The sequence below is a fragment of the Phasianus colchicus genome, chromosome 4 (genome assembly GCF_987193195.1).
Source record: "Phasianus colchicus chromosome 4, bPhaCol1.hap1.1, whole genome shotgun sequence".
Taxonomy (NCBI): Eukaryota; Metazoa; Chordata; class Aves; order Galliformes; family Phasianidae; genus Phasianus; species Phasianus colchicus.
In genome coordinates this window covers 58,807,161-58,832,846 of record NC_143439.1, presented here as the reverse complement: position 1 = coordinate 58,832,846, position 25,686 = coordinate 58,807,161, and the positions used below count along the sequence as shown (strand labels likewise).

Here is a 25,686-nt window from a genome sequence, read left to right as displayed (position 1 = left end):
CCCATGGAGCCGCGAGTCCTCGATCGCCGGGGCGGATGGGGAGAGGCTGAGCGACCGTCCGAATAATATTAATAATAAAAATAACAATAAAATAGCAATAAATACTGTCCGGGGCGCCGCGGCGCTGCCGTCGGGGCGGTGCCGTCGGGGCGCTCACTGCGTGCCGGCGGCCGCGGCGCAGGACAGGGCCCAGCCGGGCAGGCAGTAGTAGGGGTAGTAGTAGGAGGGCTGCAGGGCGAGCAGCGAGGGCGGCCGCAGCACCTCGCCGGGCTGGTACTGTCTCTGGTCGTCGCGCACCAGCACCTTGACCGCCACCTTCTTGGCGGCGGGGGCGGCAGCCAGCAGGTCGGCCGCCATCTGCCGCCGTTTTGTTTTGTAGCGGCGGTTCTGGAACCAGATCTTCACCTGCGTTTCGGTCAGCTTGAGGGAGGCGGCCAGGTCGGCGCGCTCGGGCCCCGACAGGTAGCGCTGGTGGTTGAAGCGGCGCTCCAGCTCGAACACCTGCGCGTGGGAGAACGCGGCGCGGGAGCGCTTCTTGCGCGGCTTCGGCGCCGCCGCCTCCTCCTCGGCCGCCAGCAGCCTCCCGCCCGCCGCCTCCTCCTCGTCGGCCGGGCCGCGACCTGCGGGCAGGGCAGAGCGCGGCGTCACGGCCCGCGGACGCCGGGACACCCCGCGTCCATCACCCCCCCGCCCTCCCCGCTCTCCGCCCGCCGCCCCACCCGTCCCGTCCCGCCGCTATACCTGAGGCGGCGGCCGACGCTTCGCTGTCGCTGCGCGCTCCGTCCCGTTCCCGGTCCCGCTCCGCCGCCGCCTCCGAGGGCCGCGCCTCCGCCGCCGGCCGCCCCCTGCCCGCCGCCTCGTTGGGGCGGGCGCTGCCCCCGGCGCTCTCCTCCTCGGAGCGCCGCTCGCTCTCGGGCTCCTCGCTCAGCGCCGAGTCCGAGTCCCAGGCGGGCGGCGGGCGCGGGGCGGGCGGCGGCGGGGCCTCGGTGCGGGCAGCGCACAGCCGCCAGCCGCGGGCGCGCTCCTCCTTCTTGTTGAGGATGGCCTGGATGGAGAAAGGCGTCAGGGCGGTGCCGCCGCCGCCGCCGCGGACGGCCATGGCCCGGCGGCCCCGGGCGGAGAGCAGCGACGGCGCCGCAACTTCAGCTGGGCGCCCGCATCGCCGCCTCCGGCCGCGGCCGCGCCGCCGCCGCCGCCGCTGCCGGGCCCTTGTGTGCCGCCGGGAGGGCGGGCGCCAGCGGGGGCAGGCTGTGTGCGCCGCCGGCCCGCCCGCCCATAGGGCCGGGGCCGGGCCGCGCTCCACCGGGCGCCGCCGCGGGTCCCTGGCGGCGCGGGCGCTGCCTCCGCCCCGCTCTGTCCCGCCCCGCGCCCGCCCTCCGCTTTTTCTCCCGGCGGCGCTGTCATCCCTCACCGCCGCGTGACAGCGCCGGCCCCGCGCCTCCCCATTGGGCGGCGGGCGCGCGGGGCGCGCTCCGATTGGCTCCCCGCCGCGGGGCGATGCCGCTCCGCGGGGCGCGCGGCGGGGCGCGCGGCGCATTAACCCCTTCCGGCCCGGCGGGGCGGAGCGGGACGGGGCGGCCGCGGAAGCTGCGGGCGGCGCGGCGGGGCCTTCTCGGATCACGGCGGTCCCGGACCGAGGGCGAGTCGGAAAGCGAAGCGCACGGAACGCGACCGCGGCGCGAGGGGGTACCGCGCACCGCCCCGCGTGGTCCCGGGGACGGCGTCGGTGAGCGGAGGGCGGCGGGAACCGACGAACGGCGCTCCCGTCCGAAAATAAAGGGAGAGAATACAGAATGCCTCTGCGGTGCGCGGTGCGGAGCCGGCGGCGTCGGCCGTCTGACGGAGCTCCCGCTGTGCCCCCGAGCCCGCCGCCGCCGCCCCGACGGAGCCGCTTGTGAGAGCTGCAGGGGAGCGCGAGGCGGAGAGCGCGGTGCGGGGCTGTGCGGGGCGGTGCGGACGCTGTCGGAGTGGCGCGGGGCTCTGAGGCCGGGCGGCACCGGGCTGTGCCTCCCGATTCCCAGCCCGGGAGCGAGAGGCCGAGGAGCCGCACTCCTTTCTTTTCCTTTCTTTTCTTTTCTTTTTTCTTTTTTTCATTTCGATCTTTATTCTCCCACCCAGGGCGATCTCTTCTCCATCGGCCCGACATCAGCATCTCGGAGGGAAAATGAGCGGGGTAAGCGCCGGGGATCGGCGGGGCCGTCAGCGCCGGGAGGGGAGCGGCGGATGGAGGAACGGAGCCGAACCCGCCGCCCGGGTCGCTTTACGGGGGATCTCGTGTCGGTTCCTCCGCGCGGACTCTCCGCGGGCAGCCCCCGCCGTGCCGCTCCCGTACAGCCGGGGCCGAGGCCGGCCCGGGGCTGCCGGCGGGCGGCTGCCCCCCCTAGAGGTGGCCCGGCCGCACTGCCCGCTATGGGACGCCGGGGAAGCGGGGGCTGCGCTCATTTGCTTCATTTCCCCCCCCCCCCCTTTTTTTTTTTTCCCTCTTTTTTTTTTTTTTTCCCCTTTTCCTTTTTTCTTTTGTTTTTTTTTTTCCTCTCTCTTAAAAATTTATTTATTTATTTATTTATTTATTTTGTTTTACTTTATTTTACTTTATTTTACATTTTTCCTTTCTATGAGCCCGAACATTTCTCAGGTGACCAGCAACTCGTGCGCTGAGGCACCAGAACAGAGAAGGACGTGTCGTAAAATTATAGATCCGTTTGAGTTGGAAGGGGCCCTGAAAGGCCATTTAGTCCAACTCCCCCGCAACAAACAGGGACACCTACAGCTCCATCAGGTGCTCGCAGCCCCATCCAGCCTGATCTTGAGTGCCTCCAGGTATAGGGCAGCCACCGCCTCTCTGGGTAGCCTGTTCCAGTGCCTGGCCAGCCTTATCGTAACAAACATTTTCCTTATATTCAATCTTCAATCTCCCCTCTAGTAGCAGAATCCTACTTGGGGAGAGCATCACGTTACAATGTCCCCGCTTCTTCTCCCGACAAACACGGAGACACAAACCCTGCAGCCTCCTTCGGCTCTGCCCGAGGTTCCGCTGGGAGACGGCAACGGCACGAACGGAGCTCCCCCCGAGGAGCGGCTGCAGGTCGGGGGGAGCCGCCTCCTGGCTGCACCCGGGCTGTGCCACCAACGAATGCCAGCGTGCCCCGTGCAGCTCTCTGCTTCTGCAAGAAAATCTCGTCTGCTTTTGTCTCTATTTCCTAAATGACGCCCGTCTATTTCCGAGACGAGGTAACGCGGCCGCAAGGCGGTGACAGCCCCGTCGGGTCTCCGCAGCCCCGTCCCTACGCCGCTCCGTACTCGCGGGCTCCGGCGGCAGTGGGATGCACCGCCCGTACCTCTCCCTAAGAGGAAAAAATAATCCCTATTTTTGGATTTGAACCGAATTATCAAACGTGAGGAGAATGCAGATATCCTGCCGGCAGCGGGGATTTTCATCGCACCGACTTGACAAACCCTCAGCAAACAAGCTCGGAGGGCTTTAATAGCGGGCGGCAGTGCCCTTCTCCGCTCACAGTCCTTATATGGGGAAAAGCCGTGTCCCTGGGGCCGGGAGCCCCGAGCACCAACATTCCTATGGACGTTTACAGCCGAAGCGCAGAGCCGCCGGAGCGCTGCCCGCCGTGCGCGGCGCGGTGCGGCCGTAGCGTCACTCGGGGCCGCAGGGCGAAGAGATCCTCGGCTCCTCCCGCTTCTCCGTCCCCCCCCGTTGATCTCCCCGAGGGATCCCGGTGAGCACCCGCTGCTCTCGCACCGCACGGCCCGGGAGGAGCGGGGCCGTCCCCGGGCAGAGCAGCGCCTCGCGTCAGTCCGCTCCTCCGCTCCGTCCCTGTTTTTATGTCAGCTTTCCCACTGCTGCGCCGTTATATGTTGTCATCTTCCGACCTATTTATTTCCCTGCAGGACGGAAACACGGCCCAGGCAGGATTCAGTTGATTTGCTAATATGAAGCAAAGCGGCACATCCAAACGGCCAGGTGCGTCTCGCAGCCAGTAACTGAAGCTTTTGAGTTTTCCAGTGCAATAAATATCGCGATGTGTAACTCCTGCGTTCGGCTTCTCATCTGTTTCCAGGAATTTTCAGAAGTGGGATTCATTTGCAGTCTCTGATAGAAGAACGGAAGCAGAAATGGATCGAACAGTGCACCAAAGTCGCACATGTGTCACCTAAACAGCTCTGCTCCATTTATCCCGAATGTGTGCTCGCTCTCTGTTGGAGCACTGTAACGAATATTCACTGCATTACACTGAAGGTATTTGCTGCGTGAAAAGCTTTAGGGTCTTAAAAACACCCATAGCATGGATTCATTTGGTGTTATCAGGTACAGCACCGCAGGTTTCCTCTGCCGATCTCCAATAAAATAATATTTCCTACTTCCATGTCTTTCCTTCTTTCCATGTCTTTCCTTCTTTCCATGTCTTTCCTTCTTTCCATGTCTTTCCTTCCATGTCTTTCCTTCCATGTCTTTCCTTCCATGTCTTTCCTTCCATGTCTTTCCTTCCTTCCTTCCTTCCTTCCTTCCTTCCTTCCTTCCTTCCTTCCTTCCTTCCTTCCTTCCTTCCTTCCTTCCTTCCTTCCTTCCTTCCTTCCTTCCTTCCTTCCTCCCTCCCTCCCTCCCTCCCTCCCTCCCTCCCTCCCTCCCTCTCTTCCTCCCTTCCTTTCTCCCTTCCTTCCTTCCATGTCTTTCCTTCCATGTCTTTCCTTCCTTCCTTCCTTCCTTCCTTCCTTCCTTCCTTCCTTCCTTCCTTCCTTCCTTCCTTCCTTCCTTCCTTCCTTCCTTCCTTCCTTCCTTCCTTCCTTCCTTCCTTCCTTCCTTCCTTCCTTCCTTCCTTCCTTCCTTCCTTCCTTCCTTCCTTCCTTCCTTCCTTCCTTCCTCCCTCCCTCCCTCCCTCCCTCCCTCCCTCCCTCCCTCTCTTCCTCCCTTCCTTCCTCCCTTCCTTCCTCCCTTCCTTCCTCCCTTCCTTCCTTTATTTTATTTTTTTTAACACTTCAGCTCACTGTACACAGAATTTGGACCAGTTAAATTAGTGGGGTGGCATTTAAATGTACTCTGTTGCTTCTGGTCTTTACCTACACCACGCCAGCACCTTGCCTCCCATGGTGCAAAACTGCTCATATTTATATGTGATTACGGACCTTTGACCATCTTTGTGGACAGCAAATCCGTGGATGTATTGTGTGGAGCGAAGGGTGGGACTCAATGATCTCTGGGAGTCCCTTCCAGCTCAGGATGTCAGCACTCATTTCATATTCATTTTTCCTCTCTCTTTGTTATACATCACCCATCAGCATTAAGATCTGAGAGTGTTTGGGGCTCAAACATTACACGTTTTTACAAAATGCCAATCACTCGAAACCTTTTGAACTTAAGATCAGGGATTCCCTCGTTTCACATCCTTTTTGCCCAATAGAATCCTAAACCATGGAGTGCATGGAGGCAGTGCCTGGGTCACTCAGTTCCAGCGACAGCCGCTCTGCTGTGCGTGCTGTTTCCACTGGCAGTGATGTTGTATGCACAGGGACTGCACATTTCATTCAAACACATCTTTTGCATTAAACCATAGAATCTCTTGGCTTGCCCAGTGACAATACAAATACTTTCACAAACCTCATAATGAAATCAGTGACCCCGTTGTGATCAGTTCCCATGCAAATGGAGTTGGCTGGTGGAAAACTAGCAAATGAGCCGTTTGTGGGCAGCACAGCCATTGCCCACAGTGTCTGTGCTCATCCTGGGAGCAGAGGCTCTGAATGTGTCAATAAGAGATATCTGCAGCCTCATTCTTGCCACATGCATTCTCTACTCTCAGATTTCCCCATTGCATTTGCTACTTAGTGTTGTTTCACCTAAGTGCAGAGGTTCCTGGTAACTTCTTGTCTCCTGCTGAGCGTTTTTATAGTGTTGAGTGGAATGTAGTCTGAGTGGATTATGGGGGTATTGCTGCCATAGGAGAAATGCTTGTGTGGTTTTTTAGTTAGCCAGCTTATGTGGCTTATTAGCCAGGTACATTTTGGGATTTAGCTAACAAATAGGGTATGGAAAAAAAATGTACACTGAGCAAAGAAGAGCTCAGATGAACAGTGAGAACAGAATGAGAGAAGTGGGAAGGTCTGGGCAGGAAATTGTGGCTTAAGTTGATAGCTGATGTTACACCTCCAAATCCAGCTCCACAGAATCGTGAAGACTGGAAAAGCCCACTAAAATCACCTGGTCCAGCCACCAGCCCATCCCCACCATGCCCACTGTCCATGTCCCTCAGTGCCACATGTCCACATCTCTCGAACACCTCCAGGCACAGTGACTGCACCACCAACCTGGGCAGCCTGTGCCAGCGCATCACCACTCCTTCTGCGAAGGAGTTGTTCCTAAAACCCAACCTGAACCTCCCTTGGTGGCCCTGAAGCCACTCCCTCTTGTCCTATCAGCTTGTCACGCTGGAGGGAACACATTGGATGCGTTGTTGCTCGGAAAGTTTGTTGTGTCTGTAAACATAAAGCCGTGTTACGTATGGAATACACACATGTATGTACATGCACCTACATGTATGGGAATTTACCACGCAGACATTGCATCCATAAACCGGCAGGATTTGAACCTACACCTGGCGTGCTGTGGAGCGTGTTCATGAACGTTGAGTTGAAAACAGCCATTCTTGCAGCTCCGCCGGAGCTTTGCCTGCTGCCGTGCCTTGGCACCTCGGGGCCCGCCGGGCGGTGCCAGCGGTACCCGCGTCCGCCCCGTGCCGCAGCGCAGCGCCACCTGGCGGTGTGTGCAGGGCGGCTCGGGTGGCTCCGGAGGGGAGGAAATACCCGAGAGCTGCACCGCGTTCTGGGCAGCGTTTCGTGGGAGAAAAGCAAAGCCGGGGATGGGTAACAGCACAGCCACAGCCGTGCGATGTGACACGGCCGCCTTCTTCCTTTCTTACAATCATAGGATCATAAAGGTTGGAAAAGACCTCCAAGATCATTTAGTCCAGCCGTTCACCTGCCACCAATATTGCCCCAAAACACGTCCCATGTTCTTGGCTCCTCCTGATGATGCTTGATCTCCAGACCAAAGTGAACCACCCTGCCTCTGCAAAGCCTGGCAGTGGGGCAGAAATGTACAGATTTTATTAAAAAGAAAAAAGAAAAAAAAATCCAGAAGAAAACGATCACAGACCTCTTCTCAGTGGGGGGGAAAAAAAAAAAAAGAACCCTACTTTTGTTTTTCCCCTATGCAGAACACTTGCACTGTCTTTTGTGTTTCATTCAAAACAGAAGAAAACTTGATGTTTCTTTCTAAAATTGGGCTTTCCTGCTGTTTCTCCTTTTCTTTTTCTTTTTTTTTTTTTATTTAGTGGAGCAAGAAGTCACATTAACAGCAGAGAATGACTTTTGATGGGGGAGAATTGCAGATGAGAAGGAATGTTGTGAGTCTGATCAACCCCAACTGAAGAGAAGGGAATGGGGAATAGTCCCAGGCCTGCAGGAAGGCAGAGGTAAGGGCCAAGTGGCAAACTGAGCTCATGATGAGTTGAAAGATGCTTTTCCATCAGCTTACTATTATTATTATTTTAAAGCAGTTCGTATTGCCTATTTACTTAGCCTGAATAGAGTTAGGCTGAATGGAGTTAAGTAAGCAGTGTATTACTGCACAGTTCTTAGCCCTTGTTTATACAGAAAGCAGAGTGAAGCTATCGGTGTCTGAAGGGGAAAGCACACGCCAGATCTCTGCTTGCTTTGGGCACTGAAGCAGGAATAACTATTTGATTTTAACATCTTTAAGTTTATGTACTGGAATTGATGCTGGGATACCACGGATCAGTGAGCATGTTTCTCCTGTATTCCTCAATATTGTCACGTATTCCTTACGGTCATCTTAGGAAATGTTAACAGATAGAAAATGTTGCATTGTGTGGATGACATGTCACAATAAAATATGGTTAGGAAGGAACATTATCTATCTATCTATTTTTAATAACTCACTCTCACCACAGCATAAAAGAAGCTTTCCTACTTTGCATTTGTGGAAGAAAGACCAACAAAGGTCCATCGTAGGTGAAACCAAAGCAGCTGTAGAGTATCATGGCTGTGCTGGGAGATGGTGGAGTCCCTTTTCCTGGAGTTGATCCAGAAACATGGAGATGTGGCACTGAGAGACATGGTTTAGTGGTATGGTGGTGGTGAGTTGATGTTTGGACTTCATGATCTGAGTGATCATTTTCAATGTTAATGATTTTTTGATTCTGTGATCACCTCCCAGCACTACATGCCTGTCCCTGAGGAGCTAATCCCAGACGTTTCCTACAAGTCAGTGCTGCAGCTTCCAGCACAGCTTGCTCAACACTGGGAATTGCACCTGAGGCACCTGTGCTTCCTAATACAGAAAGCTGTGATACTTTGCTTGCATTGCTTACTTAGGGAGCCATTTGGCCTAAATTCAGATGTTTTGACACTAGATCTGATAGGAACAAGCCTAACTTCTACAGTTAGAAACAGAGCATCAGTTCCTAAAGAGCCCTAAAAAGTCTTTTCCTGCATCTGACTTAAAACATTCAGTTAAGGGAGAATTCTTCTCAGCAAGTCATTCCTGCTGGAGGACCTGCACTACTGATCAGCACAGCAAATTACAGCCATTCCAAAATCGTCTTCAGCTTTCAACTATCATATGCCCTCTTCCTGACATATATGGTATTCCTGACATATATGGTGTATATCAAGGATCCCTAACTAGGTTGGATAATCTGTGCTTCTTACAGGAAGCCCAAACGCACTGTCACTAGGGAAGGATACAACCCACAACATAGCTTGTTGTGCATTTCCACACCAATTAGGAGAGTTTTTTACTCAGAGTGTGGTGGAGCACGGGAGCAGGCAGCCCAGAGAAGCTGTGGATGCCCCATCCCTGGAGATGTTCAAGGTCAGGTTGGACAGGCTCTGGGCAGCCTGAGCTGCTGGTGGGTGCCAACCAGCCCACAGCAAGGGATTAGAACTAGTAGATCTTTAAGGTCCCCTCCAACCTAAGCTATTCTGTGATTCTCTGAACCTATAATTATGTGACACAGAGCTATGCATGTGAGAGCCAATGATGCACCTGGATGACCAACCTATGCTACACCAGAAGGCTGATTTCTACATCTTGGCCATATGACACAGCCTTGTCAACAGCTGGTGTAGTGATGTGACAACATTAGAACTTTTCAGGCTTCCCAACCAAGCAGGCTGTGTGTACAACCCAGCACTGGCACTGGTTACCAGAGAGAAGACGAGAGAAGGTGAAAGGTGCCTTGCACTGGCTGCTCTGACCATTAAGTCACACCCTCAACTAATTAATTGCATACTTAGTTCCAGAGACCTTTTCCTGCCCTTCTACACTGTGGCCATTTCAAACCACATTTTTCTTCTCAAGTTATTTGGCAAATGTTTTGTTCCTGACTTTAAATAAAGTTATCTAGTAACTCCCTCAACTGTGTTTACTTTTATTTTGCTTTACTTTTGGAGATTTTTTTTTTTTCCTATGAAGCCAGGAAGTGTAAGAGCTAAAAAGCTGAGACTTGGAGAAGGGAGTTAAGTCAGAAACAGCCTTTAGAAGAGATTTGGTGAAACATCAGAATCCAGAAATAAAGACCAGAATACAAATGGAATTTCCTTGGTATTTAAACTTTTATGCTTTAGTAGAAAAACACCCTGCTTGAGGCTGGCCTAGATTTTTTGAGGAGCTGATGGAAGTAATGGAGCGTGACATCCACAGCTGGGACAAGGAGTCTATTGGAAGAAGCAAGCACAGCATCTTTAAGAGGCTGCCAAAACCTGCAGAAGGCTGACATGGACAGTTTCCTCTGAAATGCAGCTGCAGACAAGAGGGCTGTTGAAGTCACGAAGATAAGAGCCTTCTGAACTGGTATGATAAATGGCTGAGTGCTAATATTGATAATCACGGATGCAATTTCAAGCATCTCCAAGTTCAAGAGCTTGGAGTAGGTATACAGACTATGGAATGTGCACTCAGCTTACTTCATTAGGATGTCTACATTATACCTTAAAACTAAAAACATTTCACATGGAATGGCTTTAATGGGAAGAGAGCTAAAATGGACCGGCTAAATTTACTCTTTACAATATAAACAGGTACAGCTCCAAGGAAATCAAACGCTGCTTTGGAAGGAAATAGAGAGGTCACTCAGCACATCCCAGCTTCGGGGCAGTGACTGAACCACACAGGTCCCACCACCTCTTCCAAAAGCAAGGAGTGGCAGAAATCTGGGGTAGAAAATTCTTTTCCCATTACAGCACTTGATCAGAAATCAGAATTTGACTGTTTTTAATACTGTCATTCAAGCCTGTATTGGACTTGCATCAAGCAGACTTAGGCAAGAAACAGTGGACATGTGTATTTGGGATCTATGTCACAGCTTTAAAAACACCTAAGAAGGAGATGTGCTATTAGAGACACTGTTGGAATAGAAAATTGAGGCATTCATAGAGCTGCCAGCATCAGCAAAAGCCTTGCTTCAGCTGCTGAGTGCACCTACTGACTTTGGATCAGGCTCTAGCTGGAAATTTCATCAGTTGCAAGAGCCACAAGCCTGCCAGACCTCATCAAAAAGTGACAACTGCAAACGAACTTTTACTGATGATCCTTTAGTTAGTTAAAAAAACAATCCCCCCTCAATCCACTTAGGTGATTTAAAACCTATATAGTGGGTAAACGCATAGAGCTTTAGGTTGAAGACAGCGAAGCACATGCCAGAAAATATGAAGAGATCCTGACAGCTTGCCAAGTCCTCTGGCTAAGACAGCTGAGAGCTGGTGAGCAGGACACAAGATCTCCTTCCATAAAACTCAGCAGGAGGCTGAACTACATCTTCCACCAAGATCTCTGGTTCACTCAGCGTTACAGTATCCAGCAAAATGAAACAGTTTCAGGAGAATGAACTGGAAGAAAAAACAGGCCCTAGAACACTAAAAGAAGCCAAGCACTGTATAAATTGATTGGGGTTTCAGGGCAGCTGTATTCTCACACTGAAGTAGGCAAAGGAGGGTGGAGCCACACTGTGAAGCGCTTTAGGGTCACTGTTCTCTCACAGCACAAAGCAGTTTCTCCCCCTACTCAAACTCTCAAGAAGTTGCACAGGGTAGGAAAGCATTTGCTACCTCTACTTTCTACTCAGCACCTGATTTGTCTTCCACAACTTAATACAATCACATCAGCAACTAACATCTTAGCCATGCTTCTTTCCAAATGCAGCTCAGCTCTTCGGCACAGTGGATACTACCTTCTCCATGTCCACGCAACAAAAAAAGAAAATAACTTCTATGGAACTGCTGTGATTTTACAGTGATTTTACAAACCTTCTGTGCTGCAAAAGTTGCTTTTTTTTTTTTTTTTTTTTTTTTTTACATACATCAAGTTTCAAGTCAGACTACAAGCCCAACTTCTGAACCACGCAGATGTCACTGATCTTCAAGGTTGTGTTTCTCTACTCATTAGGCAAAAGACAGTCAGGAGGCTCTGACACTTAAGCAGGAGCTTAACATATCACCAAAAGCAATGAGAACAGATCTGCCTGTGAAAAAAGCACGTACGGTCTGCACTATGGCAGGAAGAGAGAAGAAGAAATTACAGTCAGATACAGTGCAGTAGGCAGTTTGTTAGGAACTGCCAGAGCAATCTCACTACTGAATCCAGATGTAAGGAAACTGGAAGAGATGTAGAGGACTCCAAATAAAAGCTGTGAAAGCCCCAGTAGGGGGGGGACAGAAGAGACAAAAACCACAAAAAGCTCAGCTTGTAATTCTGTCCGTTTTCATCCACTTCCATAGCACACTAGGCTTGGTGAACTTTTTGTTAAGTCTTTTCCCTGCTATTAATAGACCTGACATACAAGCGTATGTAGAATAATTAAAAGACATTAATCAGAATCAGCATTAATTACAGAAATGGCTCCAACCAAGAGTATCTGTAAAAAACCAAGTTCCACAGCATATGGTTAAAGGGTAAAAAAATATGGCAACTCAGATTTTTGGCAAACATTTTATAATTTTTATATAAAAGTTTCAGTAAGAAACCAAGCAGAATATCTGATGGAAACATCTGCCTTACAACAAGTTCAAAAAACAAACAAAAACAAACAAAAAAACCTAAACCATCCCACAAAAGAGAGGGGGAAAAAAAAAAAAAGAATTCCAACCCTCCCCTGAACCCTTTGTAATTATAAACCAGAATATGAACAGAACACTTAAAATAATCTCAGATTGTTTGGCAACTCATCACATCATTACAAGAGACACATTTGATCATAAGAAAAGTTGAACTTTATATACAACTTCACTTGAACATTTGCTCTTACCAGAGTAAATATACATTAAAAAAAGATTCTGGCAATAATACCAGGTTCAATTTTCAATACCTGTGTATAAAATGTAACATAAAATGCTGAAGCTCTACAGTTAGGAGAAGTGATGTTTCATTTCAGTGGGTCCCTCTTTGTTGAAAAAGACAAACTCTGAAAGAACAGGTGTTTAGTTGCAAAATAAAATTGCTCCATTTCAGGCTAGAGTTGGCTGACTCAAATAAACCTCACCTAATGCTATTTGTTTCTCAAGGTTGGTAGTAAAATCACAAATGAAAAACAATCTACTAAGATCATACCTTAAATTTCTTGTTTCTCACGCATGAAGAGAAAGGAGCCCAGTTGCTTTCACTATGCTAACCTACTGCAATGCATGCGAAAAAAATGTTTTACCAACTGTCTGAGTGCATTTTAGAGAACTTCAGATTTTAGACAGCTCTGGGGGAGTGAAGTTTCCTACTGATGTCTGCATAGAATGTAAAATATATAATTAAAAAAGCCTACAGTATATACTAAAGTTTACAGACCAATGCTTTCCATATAATAAATAAGATGTCCATTGTTGATTAGATTCATACACAGAGTAAAATACAACCTATTTTTACAAGTTTATGTACAAAGTGTATTAGTAGGCCTGGGGTGTCTCAGGAGTTGGAAGCATCTGCATTAGCATGTCACATTGGGTATCCCCAACTTTCCAAGTCAGTGATAAAATATATAACTGCTTTGTTTTTCATTCAGATACAAAGTAAACTTATTTTTCCATCTGAAATAAATGTACATAATATTCTGTATAAACAATAGTTTATAAAGCTGTTTAAAATGTAACTTAAAAGTACTGCATCGATTAACTTAGAGCTCTGAAAGAAGCACGTGCAAATCCCTTTGCTTTAAAAAAAATAGAAGCACAGATATTTTTTTCCTCCTTTTGACTCCTCCACAAACAGTACCAGCTGGTAGAGATTATCGCTTTGCTTTCTTCACTGGTATCTCTTCTGTTTTTTGCTGGCCTTTTCTTCGTACTGCTGTTGGGCTGCCTTCTCTCTTACGCTTTGCAGACTGCACCTTTTGCCTACAATAAATAAATACATACATACATACATACATACAGTTATAAATTATTTTAACAATGGTAGCAGCTGGAAAACAAGAAGGGTGGTCAGGCACAATCCTGTTTAGATGATGGACTTAAGTGCTCATGTCTGATGAATTATGAGGATATATTATTTAAAAGCTTACTGTTAAATCTTCATAGAGCTGCAAAGACCCTAGGGAGACATTGCGCACTCCTATCACGTCTTAGTGGGGTACTGCATACTAGCTCTGCACGTTGGAGAGTGCTTCAAATGTAGAATATGGGGCTAGAGCACTCCTACCTCCTCTCTTCTGGAATGATTTGTGGATCAGAACAGTGTAGTTAACTATATTCCACCTGCTACTCCCTCACACAAAGACAGAAAAAGAGCAAAAGCGGCTTAAGACTTGCATGCACAACAGGGAATAAAGTGCAGACATCACATGCCCTTACCTCCAATTAAACATCTATATAAGCCCACTCTCTTTCAGGTGCACAGCTTAAAACTCTTTATAGTAATGCTGAATAATTAATGTCAGGTGAACTGTGGCAGCTGATCAATGCATGACGACATCCGCCGCAGTTCCAGACACTAAAAACACTGTTGTCTTCACTATGAATCACAACAATGTATTTGATGTATAACCTGTTTGACTATAAACTACAAGACAAACAAAAACTGAGCACTGCATTTGTTGATCTGTTGGGATTTTAAATAGTGATCTCAACTTTAAAAATTAATAAGTGTACCAAGGAAGCAGGGAAATGGAAGTACATTGATGTAAGGATTCAGAAGTACCTCCTTTCTTATCACCTGATCTTAGAAATATCTTCAAGCATTAGGATAAGGACATACATTGCTTTAACCTGAACTACAGATGCTCTTCCCACTTCTTACTTTCAGGAAAAGTTAAAATAATTCAGTTAAAATACTGCTTAGCAGCATTTTCAGAAAAGAAACTAAGAACTTCCCCAGGACACACACACACACAGTCTAGTCTTGCAAATGTTGAAAAAAGGAAGAAAAAACATAAACAGAAGAAAATCCTTTGAAAGCTTTTATATAATACAAAAGAACAGAACAAAGCAAGACTGATGTTCAGATTTTGAACTAGCATTTTACATCTAAATGTAGTTGCTTCCAAAACAAATAATAAAAGTGGCTTTAACTTTCATACTTACTGTGTTGATGGAGGAGATTTGTTAATTTTTGTATCACTTGCAGATCTCTTTTTTGCTGATAATTTCTGTTGTTTTCTGGGAGAAACTGAACTCGGACTGCTGCCTTTAGAAGTTGCACGAGTGGTTGGCTTGCTGGACTGCATTCTGTAACAAAAAAAGAATGATGAATGTGTATATAACAAAATACTTTTCCAAGTGCAGAAAACTAAGACTGAACAGTATTTGCAACATATAAATCAAAGTCGCCAAAAGAAATGGTGGAAAAATACCATTTGCATGCTTTTAGCCACAAAATGATAAGCAGAGCTGTGTGCCTCCATAGCAAATGTAAAATCAAAATTGGCTATGTTATTGATAGTATTTGTGGAACAACAAAAAATTGCAGTTCAGAATCTGCAATAATTCTGCTATGTAAACACCCATGGCTTCAGTATTCATCGGTTCAAAAATATGAAAAAGTGATTACTGGCAATAAACTTCACAGTTCACAAGCCAGACTGCTGAATTATCAGGTTTTCTGACCTAAGTAAGGCTGAAGATAAAGAGACATCTCCTTCCATTAAACTATTCCCAAATGCTACTTATGAAACACAAAATATTTGTGGCACTTTCAGATCGAGATGCTTCATTCTGTTGCAGCCAGAAAGTTAGCACTGAAAATCTGAGAAACAAGATCAACAAGAACATTTGTAAATACAAAGTAGATGCTTCCACAAGCAATAGAAATGAAAATACTAATGTCTTACCTTTTATTACAAATTTCAGAGTTAACAGTTAGACCACAACAGAACTGCTGTTCACAAAGTGGTAAACTTCCAAAGTTTTAGTCAAGAGGATGACCTCTGCTACACTTCTTTAGCCTGCCTTTTTGCACACAAAATACAGATAAAGAATGGCTTCTTGCAAGCAGGTTTCTTGGTATCACACTAATCTTTCAGTTTGATTTTTTTCCTGAGCCTGCAGTTCACTGAAATATATATGAAATCCTAGAGTACTGCATATTGTATTTAGCTGGGCTAATATTTGAAAAAGAAATTGACACTGAAAATTATATTTTTGCCTTGTTCCAACTCCAAATGCCCAATGGTGAAACTGCAGTCAAGTCCCTTTTAACCCGTTAGTTAATGCTCAGACCCATTTTCTGAGACATCGCTGAGATGCAAGACTGCCAACAGGATCAGTTCTTCTGACATTTTAAGCATGTCTTTTGTTACCCTAACACTTTCTCATCTCCTAGCAATGTTGAATTGAGGCAAAACATTACCTCTTCTGCCTTGTTATTCATAATTAGAATAACAGCTATCCTCTGTCATACAAAGACTAAAAGTCCAGTTCTAACAAGATTTTCCATTCCTCATTATTGAAAGAAAAAAAAATCTCCTGATGCTAGAATTAGATCCAACATTATATGGGAAGTTTCAATCAAAACAAATTGCAAAGAAAACCTGAATCCACAACTGAGAATAACGTAGCAAAAAATATCTGTGCCTCTACAATGAGTTACCTTTGAGCCTCTAGTCTTGTGGCTGGTCTAGTTGTGGACTCATCATCTTCCTCATTGTCTTCTTCCTCACCTTCCTCCTGCTCTCTTATCTCCTCTTCAGAAGATGTTAATTTCCGACGTTTTCTTTCTGGCTCCAGCATTTCTGTCCATGTAAAATTTTACACATGTGCTATAATTTTCCAAAAGCCCTCCAAAAGGATATGGACACTTAGTTTAGAAAAGGTATTCTATTCACAAATCCCATTTTAAGCAAGTAATTTTCCATTTCCTTTATGCTTTCAATGTTTTTAATTCACACTTGTTTGACTTAATCTTGTTAACACATTTGCAACAGTTTACTTATGCAGCTCATAGCCAGAATTCATAGAAAATTCATGAGGCTTTATGGAAGCATCTGGGATGTAGCAATTTTGACATGAGATTACAGCAATTTACACATATTTACATAATATTTACACTAGCTGTAACTCAATGATTTTTCCTCAAGAAAGGAAAAATTGAATAAAGCTTATCTTATTGCTATCAGTATACAGAAAGGCACAGTAATATCTTTTCATTCTGTTAGGAATAGCAGTTTCTTCTTTTTACCAGTTTCCTCTGCCTGAGCCAGAGAACGCCTGGGTTTTCTTCCCCTTTTACGCACAGTCATCTCTGCTCTCCCAGCTTCATCTTCCTGAAGAAATAAAATGGAAGCAAGCAAGACAAGAACAGTTTTAATAAAAGACAGACATTTTTCATTACACACTGCATATAGACTTACAAATTAAATCGCCTGCACTTACATTTGCTGTTTCCTTCTTATTAGATATGTCTGTACCTAGAAAAGAAAGAAGAAAACTGAATCCTGAACTTAAAATCTTTTACTAATCAGTTTTAAAAGGAATTCTCTCAAATGTTGACAAGTTTGCATAAACATCACAGAAAGTCAGAAAACATCTATAGTACCTAAACTAGAATTTGCCTTTCTCGCATTTTGTTATATACAGACTGACAACAATGATTTATTTTTTTTAAAGCAGTGAAGCTTTCATATGCTTGATGCTATATTTACTGCTTTGTTGCACATACTTTTTTTCCTTTTTCTTTTTTTAAGTGGAAAAGCAAAAGTTATGTATCTATCTTATTTACTGTCAACCAACAGCAGAATCAAGAAGGATTTAGCTTGGAAGGTGTCTCTGGAGGTCATCTACAACAGTCTTGCTCAGTGCACAGCTAAACTCAAAATGTGATCTTACTGCTCAAGATCTTGTTCAATGCAGTTCTGAAAAGTCTCTAAAACCAGAAATTATAAAGCTCCTCTGGGCAAGCAGTTCTAATGCTTTGCTATATATACAGTGAAGCACCGAGATGGCTGTAGCTCGACAGGGAGCATTTAAAACCTGACTAATACCTGGCATACAAATTAGTTAATTTTCCTCTGTTGAATAAGCCTGGTTTTTCAATCCAATGCTTCTTACAGACTGGCTTGTGCACACTGAAATAATTTTATGAACTCTACAAAGCATGTTGTCCCAAGCTGGCCTCTCTCTCCAACAGATGGTTACTATTGCTACCTCAATTCTATGGTAATAAAGATGATTTTATAAAGTTTGAAGATTTTCAAATAGAGTGATCTACAATATTGCAATGATAAAAATCCCCAGTCACTGAAGGAGAGAAGTATCCTAAACAACATGGAGGTTTTTATACCATCTTTAAAATTTTTTTATGCCACAAAATTGCTGTCTATTTTTGTTTCTGAAAGCTAAAAATAAGGCCAAAAACTCTAAATTCATTACTGCTCAGACCAACAGAGCAAATATGGAAGAATGTCAATTTGGTGTATCAAAACAGAGGTCTCAAAGCAGAGGTGTACTCTTAAACTCACACACACGTCCTCTGAAGTTATGTTGTCCAAATTACAGGAAAACCTTTTACACAGAAACAAATGAAATAAAGCACAAGTGTGCAACTATTTGATGAAGAAGCACAATAAAATGAAGAACAGTACACTGTTTTACACTAAATAAGTCTAATTAACATACTGAAAAGACTTATTAATTCTCTGATGTACTGAAGACAAGTATTTAAAATTCTGGTAGGTGTTGGCAAATGCATAGCAAAATACCCTGTGATAGAAGACAATTTAACTACAAGCCATGTTTTTCCTTAACAGATCCAATCTTCACCTAGTACCTGAAAAGGTTGTACTTTTACCTTGAGTATAAAAACAACTAGCAATAATAATTACAAAAGCCATATCAACTTTTCAGCAGCAATTAGTGCAAGAATAATTTCGGCTTCAAGCCTACTGTCAGTTGTTTCTACTTACACAAGAATAGTTCTCCACAGAAGTCCTTTTCCACTACTAATTACACAAGAGAACTGTTAAAGTAGGATGCTACCTCTAGAAACCAGTTGTTTCCAACTGTATGAGTTGCACTGACTGAAAACTTCACTTCCCATTATGCATGTGAATGCATCTACTGTAAAGCTGCGTGCAGAACAACTTCAAGTTAAAAGGGCATGAATGTTTGTATTTGCTTATAAGCCATTTTTCAACTTCCTTTCAGCTTCCTGAGTGGATATTAAAATATATTTATGAATGGCTTTTACTAAAAAGGACGTAAACAACTAATGCAGTACAGATTACTTATCTGTAATTAAATTACGCTGCTTAAAATTCATCACAATTTTACCTCTTACAAATGACAGGTGTCTGAATGAGAAAGAGAAATATAAAAATCTCTTCTGATTTGACTTCAGCTTGTAACAATAAAAGTATTTCCAATGGAAGCTAAGCAATCATCTTATTAAAGATTTTATAGTAGTTGTGATAGAGGAAAGAAATAGCCCCTCAAGCCGCCACTTACCTCTTTGAATTCATATCCACAGATAATGTAATTAACTGAACATAATTAGATTTTTTTCTGATATGTATTTTAAAATACAATGTTTAAGAAGGACTCATCTGATATTCTAGAACGCCCCGTTAGATTTCTCTCATGGCTTGCTTACCTCTTTGAGGACTTTTCCCTCTACTTGCAGAGGTAGGAAATTGCAGCTAGAAACAAAAAAGAAATAAGACAAATCAGAAAAATCCAGATTTGTATTACATAAACACAGAAACTCCATTCATATACATATGCATATATCTGCAATCTCAGAAAAAAAAAATGAACATTTAATCAACAGGCAGAAAGTTTTGCACCTAGTTACCCTCCAAACAAATGAAATGACAATAGTTTCAGTAACCTGACAGACTAATTGACAAAGGAAGTCGTTACAATAATAGACACCAACTTAAAAGCAGTTTCAGTTAAATACATTTCTGAAAACTTAATTCTCAGTGATACAAAAAGCTTAGTGCAGTCATTTTACGCGAGCACACATACAGATTTACAAATTACAAATAGCCATGAGAGTTTTGTATTTATTCAGAACACAGAAAAAGTCAGTTACAACTACATGATCTCCTATGATGGCTCTTACTAAAATCCAATTGCTTTAATCACTGAATGACTACACTAAGATGTCTATGCCATCTCTGAAGTAGTAACACATTCTCAAAGCAGCCTGAGAAGACTGTCTTGCAAAGACAGCATGTAGCCTCACAGTACCATTTTCTCAGATGAAGACTAAATACTGCTCCTCCTGAAGCCAGCCTGTAGCTGCCTGGTACAACTACCCATCATCAGTGGGAAGCATACGACCTTTAAAATGGTCAACTAGAACAAGACAATTCAGTTTCAGCATTGTGTAAAGGCATATTCCAGAGGGGATTTTAAGTTAGCTCTAACTTTTATTTGGAACAAAACAAACAAAGCCGAAACAATTACATTTCCCTGAAGAAATATTGAAAGATACCAATTAGGAAAATTGATTCAGACAGAAAATTGTACCAGACCTGTAAAAGGGACAGGACCCTGAGCGGGCTGCCTGAAATACTGCAAGGACAGAATAAACATGGGCAGAAGAATACCTGCTATTTATAGACTAGGTAAATTCCCAAGACTTTTGACAACCAGGCCAGCAGGTACCTTACCAGGCAAGCAAGCAGAACACACAAGTTTCAATACAACTTTTTTGTTTAGTTTTTAATCATTACCTCTTTTTATGCAAAAATTTTTTGCTCAATCCATGCTTGATCACAGTGCTGTAACCCAACTGGACTGCAGAAGCACTTTCTACAGAATACTTATTTAGCAGTGACTTATGGCTCATGGCTTAAGAAATCAAGATATTGCTGAGCTTTAGAAGATTGAGTTGTTTTAGGAGTGCTTAACCTTACTACCAGCATGTCTCTGTCTTATGAGTTAACCATATACAGTGTAATATAGATAGTACAAATTTATTTTAAAGATGTTAAGAGCTACTATATGCTGCTATCACAATAGGCTCAGTAAAGACAAGAGCCTTAACTTTCTACATTAAGTCATCCTTGATCATTAGGTCAAATTTATTCACAGCACAAACTAAAAGACATGTGCATGTGATCAGAATTTCATCCTGCTTGCAAGTATAGTGCTAGACAGTGTAACTATGCTGTACTAAGACTTATCCTGTTATTTGCCATGTTCAGACTTAATCGTATATTTTGCTTGTAGACACTATTATATCAGGATTTAGCTTTTATAGTTTTATTATGCTTAGTGTGAATTCAGTTATCAAGCTTGCTACAGAATGTTTCTGAATATTGTTACCTGTTAAAACAGAATAATGGATCTCATGCTTAAATGCACCCAAACAAAATAAAGGCACTTACATTGCCAGTGCTCATATCAGCTTTTGACTCCCCACCTGAGGGAAGAAATATGAATTCAGAACTTGAATGTTACTATTTTTTACTCTTTCTCCACACAAGTGTTATGAATTACTTACCACCACCACCAGGCTGTACATCTTCAACAGGATGTTTACGAGGCCTTCCTCTCTTCCTTTTTACTATCACAGGCTGATTATCCTATACAAAGTAAAGTATTTCAGTTACTACAACTACTGGGACAATATAAAGACTATTGTCAACATAACGTGATATGAGCAGAAATAGTCCTTGTCTGTTTAGAAATATAACATAGGTGAGACAGGTTTTGTATGAATAGGCATTGTCTTTCATAAAATTCATTGACAAAGCAAAAAAAAAAAAACCAAGAAAACTTCTAATTATGCAAAATTCTCAGTGGCTGTCCTCAGGCACAATGCCTTTTGCACCCCTATCAACTGTATCACTTCTTTTAACAAATGCTTCCAACCTTCTCCTGTACATCTCACGATGTTTTTTTCAGTCTTAAGAGAACCTGATTTCTTCTTCTAGATAGTATAGGCTACATCTTGTAACAGCTGAGGTAGTGCTATTTAACAGTCAGTATCCTAATTATCTCAATGCACAGATTTGTAAAGCTCGTTACATACATCAGGCCTTTAGTTTGAAGGAGAAGAAAAAAAAAACCTCCCTACTTTGAAGCTGTTGAAGCTTAAGGTATTAAGGACACCTACAAGTAATGAAGATGGTCTGAGTATTTCCAATAACAAAACCATTGCTCCCCTTTACATGAAAGAGAGTTAAGTGCCTCATTCAGCGTGTACAGAAATTTAGAGGTTTCCTGATTTCTCTACTGGTGACTCAAGCATTGAGCCTACATATGTAGCAATTTAAACTTCTAGAAGTTCTTCCATTTTCAATGCAGAGGCAAAAAAATAATTAAAAAAAAAAAAACACAAGCCACAAAACATAAGTCTCTATAACTGTGTCCACTTCTAGACTCAGACAACAATTTTATATTCAAAGTATGTTCAGATAGACTTTTACAACAGCCACTGCAGAATATCACAAGTATATGTTTAGAAGATAACAAAAAAGAGCTTAAAAGTTTTTGAATTATAATATTTTTGTAGAGCCAGCTTGGATTTGATGAAGTGATACAACTGTCCAGATGTCAATTATGAAGCTTCCAGGAAACATGATTTGTATACAATTCTATACAGTTATTTTATATACAATTTGTAAGCACGGTTAAATGCAGGAAGGAAGTTACTGCTACGTTAATAACTACCACTGTCATATGGTGCATCATAAGCTTTGTGACAGATAATTACAAGAGCCTTTGGCACTTTAGAGTATCGAAAAAAACTCACCAAAATTTCTACAGCTATTTATACACTGGTTGAATCAGAATTTTAGTATTGCTGTCAGCAAAATACAAAGTACTTGTTTTCTGTCTGAACCAACGTTATCTCAATTAGTTAACATGAATAACACTCACCTCTACAGAATTTTCATTTGATTCTAGACTTTGCTTCGTCTTTTCAAACATTTCCTGCTCAATGGTAAATTCATCTTCACATGCACATAAAAAAAAAAGAGCAACTGTGCATCTTTATTTTATTAGACAGAGTAAAAGGTACAAGCCACAATCCTGCACTAGAAGTATTGTATCACTCTACGGCCTCAAATTCAACTTCCCTATAAACATCCATCTCATAGCAACAATATGTTGGACTGCCAGAATGCCTCCTTAACACTAGATGATTCAGAAGTGATTTTTAAATTAAGTTAAAACAAAGTTCAACAAACAACTATTTAATTTCCTCACACATTCTCTGAAACAGTAACCTCAAGCTCACTGCTAAACAGTTTCAGATTTTTCAACAGAGAGCGCACAACTGTTAAAACAGAACAGAAAGACAGAATGAAGTTGCATCCAAGTCAATATAAGTACTGTGGCCATGACACTTTTTTTTCTTTTTTAAAGTGCTTTTACAAAGTAAACTACAACAGCTTAATTCGTACACTCCTTCCTGGTTGGTTTTCCTACATAAACAAACATGACTGTTTTTGATGGTGCATTTGTCATGATTTTTTCTTAGAACAACTCTCTTCTTATTATTGGCTTCAGTTAGAAGTTCTTGCCCATGTCCTGAACTTGCTATATCCTTTTCCAATTGTCTACTTGCAAGTGGCTTCCCAGACTGCACAATGCAGCAGATGCATGATATCCCCGATAACTCCTTAACTGTGTCAAGCTATCTCCACAGCAGGAACATCACATTTACTCTCACTATTAAAGGAATTAAGAATAATGCATTATTTGATAGCAGGAACAGAATGCAACTACAGAACTTATGCAACTATTTGACTGGGATTGGATTTCTCGTTGCTCTCAGAAACATTCAAATATTATGCTAGCATTCAGTACAGGGTCAGTAAGTTGCAGATTCTTTACTTTCATTACCTTTTTCTTCCACAGCACTTGCAGGAGGTGTATGTGTTACAACAACTTCTTCGGAGACTTTGGCTGCATCACATGAAGTAATTTCCTGCATTATTTTGAAACAGAGCATCTTACTACAAATTAAGGATTACAGTCAGTTACTTGCATTTAGAAAAAAAGCAGTTATTTTATTCATCAAGATTTTATAGTTTCTCTTGAAAATTTCGATGCTGAGAACTTTGATCAAAATCAATAGGTGAGATAAAGCAAAACATTCTCACATTCTCTTAAAAGGAAGATTATTTTTCATTAAGTACCTGTTCTGACTCAGAGGGGAAGTGCAAATACAGAATTCAGGTCAAGTCTGATAACATTTTGCAGATCTCAGATCAGTACAACCATCAAGATTGTGAACTTGTTGGGCAGATGGAACCCTGTGGTATTTCACGTGATCCTAAGCTCTTAACTACAGTACAAATTGGCCCACAATGCATCAAAGATGTATTATATAGACCTTTCATAGAACAACAAATCTACTTTTTTTTTTAGTACTTCCTGAAAACTGAGTATCACTCTATACTCATTTTCTATTTAACACAATGTAAGAGTAATTAACAGTTAAAAATGAAAATACCTACCAAAATAGACTGCTATGGAAATGAACACTGAAGTCTTATTCACGTTACAATTACACAAAATTAAAAATCTCAAAAATACCTTGATATTACTAGGTTTTGTTCTGGAACACTGACTTGGATCATCATCTGTTCCTACATCCTGAGCAATCAGCTGGCTGGCTGTAAAAACAACAATTCAAACAGTTCACCTGTCAGATTTTATACGACTTTTATACCAGCACACTATTGCAAATTTTTTTTTTTCTTTAGATCGAAAAGCAACATCTTAATTACAAAGCTATGAACAGAAAATTAGGCTAGCCTCTCTTGGTAAAGGAATATAAAAAATTACATAAAAATTCCATGTTTCTTGCTTTTTTTTTTTTTTTTTTTAATTTCTTGATATGATATCTCTCAAATTTCAACATGAATCTTATCTTCAAACCAACCAAAAAAAGCAGGTAGTGCTATGAGGTACACTGTAATGAATGGTTTCCAGTCACACACTTCAAGAAATCAACATTCTTAGGAGCAGAATAAAAAGAGTTATCACAGAAATTATAATATCACTTAGCCTAATGCATCTTTTTTCGTTGTTCTGATGCAGAAAAAAAAACAAAAAAAGCACAAAAAACTTATAGTAAGGTTTTTCACAGTAAGTCTTTCCTGCAGTTAAGAGCAGAGGTTGAATAGACATTACATAGACCCATAACAATTACGTTAACAGAAAGTCTAAATGAATAGATTAACTTAAATATTATTATTTAGACCATTCAATGGACTACCTTCCTTCTCACCTGATTCTAGACAAAGATGTCAGTCCTCCCAGTCTAACAGTAGGAAAAAACCAGCTTCACAAAGTTCAGTGAATGGCTAGATATTTCCCTGATGATCAGCTTTCTTCAGTTTTATACTCCTCCTCCATTTTTTTTTCTTTTAATAATAAAATTAGTAAATATTTTATAGATTAAAAATAAATTGATCCATGATTAAAAAGGCTACTATAAAACTCTTCTGTGTACAACTGAATTTGTCACCATACATTGATAGAAATGTTAAGTTATATCAAATATATTGAGCTGTTTTCAAAAAAAAAAAAAGATTAATTGCTCTGGATTTTGGAGTTCCCCACTCTACTCTTTCCTCCAAAAGAGAACTGTATGGATTGATCACAGCAGGACTTTCTTTTGCAGCAGAAAGGCTTTATACATATTTATGTAGTTCTGGATCACTTACATTTTTCTTTATCCATTATTCCTGAAGTTTTACATTCTATTACACTAGGTTGAAGCTCTTCAGTTATCTGGGTGACCAGGTTTTCCACCTATGAATAAAATACAAAGAAATGTAAGTTCTCACCTTCCCCCGCCCAGAAGGGAAAAAGTTATTGCTACTAGCTACTTCTAAATAAAACATTTACCAAAATGGAAGGTAGTGGTATTATAAAAGCAGTTAGTTCACAGAACAAACAATGTTACCATTATCTTGAAAGAACTTTTGGTTTGTCACATTTTCAGATTTTTTAAATTGATCTTTTTAATGAAAAGGCTTAGTTTTAAGTAGGCATCCAACCATGTGCTGTAAAAGCAATGTCTTATAGCAACTTGCACCAAATATTTTCAGATTTAAAATAACGACACTCTCCTATATGCAGGATCAAAACTGATGCCTTACTAGAACCAAAGCAGAACCAACCAGCATTGGAATATGGCAAAATTAATATATATACAAATTATTTTTATATATATACACACACACATATATGTGTATATATATGTATATA

At 42.8% G+C, this 25,686-nt stretch overlaps 2 protein-coding genes and 1 long non-coding RNA gene across 5 annotated transcripts in view; 1 reads left to right on the top strand and 2 right to left on the bottom strand.

Moving 5' to 3' along the window:
- Window positions 1–1,164, bottom strand: part of NKX3-2 (NK3 homeobox 2) — a 1,638-nt gene extending 474 nt beyond the window's left edge. Inside the window, exons 1-2 of the mRNA XM_031588734.2 lie at window positions 742–1,164; window positions 1–620 (exon numbers count right to left, since the gene is read on the bottom strand). The exon at window positions 1–620 is cut by the window's left edge and continues 474 nt beyond it. Of these exons, the coding sequence (XP_031444594.2) occupies window positions 154–620; window positions 742–1,099 (825 nt within the window). The 5' untranslated portion in view covers window positions 1,100–1,164 and the 3' untranslated portion in view covers window positions 1–153. The remainder of the gene's footprint in view (window positions 621–741) is intronic.
- A 1,463-nt stretch (window positions 1,165–2,627) lies between these two features.
- LOC149918281 (uncharacterized) lies at window positions 2,628–4,562 on the top strand. 2 transcript variants are annotated; one of them, XR_016466510.1, is made up of 4 exons: window positions 2,628–2,820; window positions 2,924–3,731; window positions 3,904–3,976; window positions 4,074–4,562. It is a non-coding gene; the product is annotated as an uncharacterized LOC149918281 (long non-coding RNA). The 2 variants fall into 2 exon arrangements; XR_016466509.1 differs by lacking the exon at window positions 4,074–4,562 and having other exon boundaries at window positions 3,904–4,028.
- A 7,437-nt stretch (window positions 4,563–11,999) lies between these two features.
- Window positions 12,000–25,686, bottom strand: part of BOD1L1 (biorientation of chromosomes in cell division 1 like 1) — a 37,038-nt gene continuing 23,351 nt past the window's right edge. The window contains exons 14-25 of one of the 2 annotated variants that reach the window (XM_031588388.2): window positions 25,140–25,227; window positions 24,004–24,083; window positions 23,308–23,392; window positions 22,339–22,412; window positions 20,957–21,038; window positions 20,841–20,875; window positions 19,094–19,139; window positions 16,879–16,913; window positions 16,685–16,769; window positions 16,097–16,238; window positions 14,593–14,736; window positions 12,000–13,407 (exon numbers count right to left, since the gene is read on the bottom strand). In XM_031588388.2, coding sequence (XP_031444248.2) covers window positions 13,299–13,407; window positions 14,593–14,736; window positions 16,097–16,238; window positions 16,685–16,769; window positions 16,879–16,913; window positions 19,094–19,139; window positions 20,841–20,875; window positions 20,957–21,038; window positions 22,339–22,412; window positions 23,308–23,392; window positions 24,004–24,083; window positions 25,140–25,227 — 1,005 coding nt within the window. In that variant the 3' untranslated portion in view covers window positions 12,000–13,298. Of the gene's footprint in view, window positions 13,408–14,592; window positions 14,737–16,096; window positions 16,285–16,684; window positions 16,770–16,878; window positions 16,914–19,093; window positions 19,140–20,840; window positions 20,876–20,956; window positions 21,039–22,338; window positions 22,413–23,307; window positions 23,393–24,003; window positions 24,084–25,139; window positions 25,228–25,686 lie in introns of those variants that run through there. The other variant, XM_031588390.2, reaches the window with a different exon arrangement.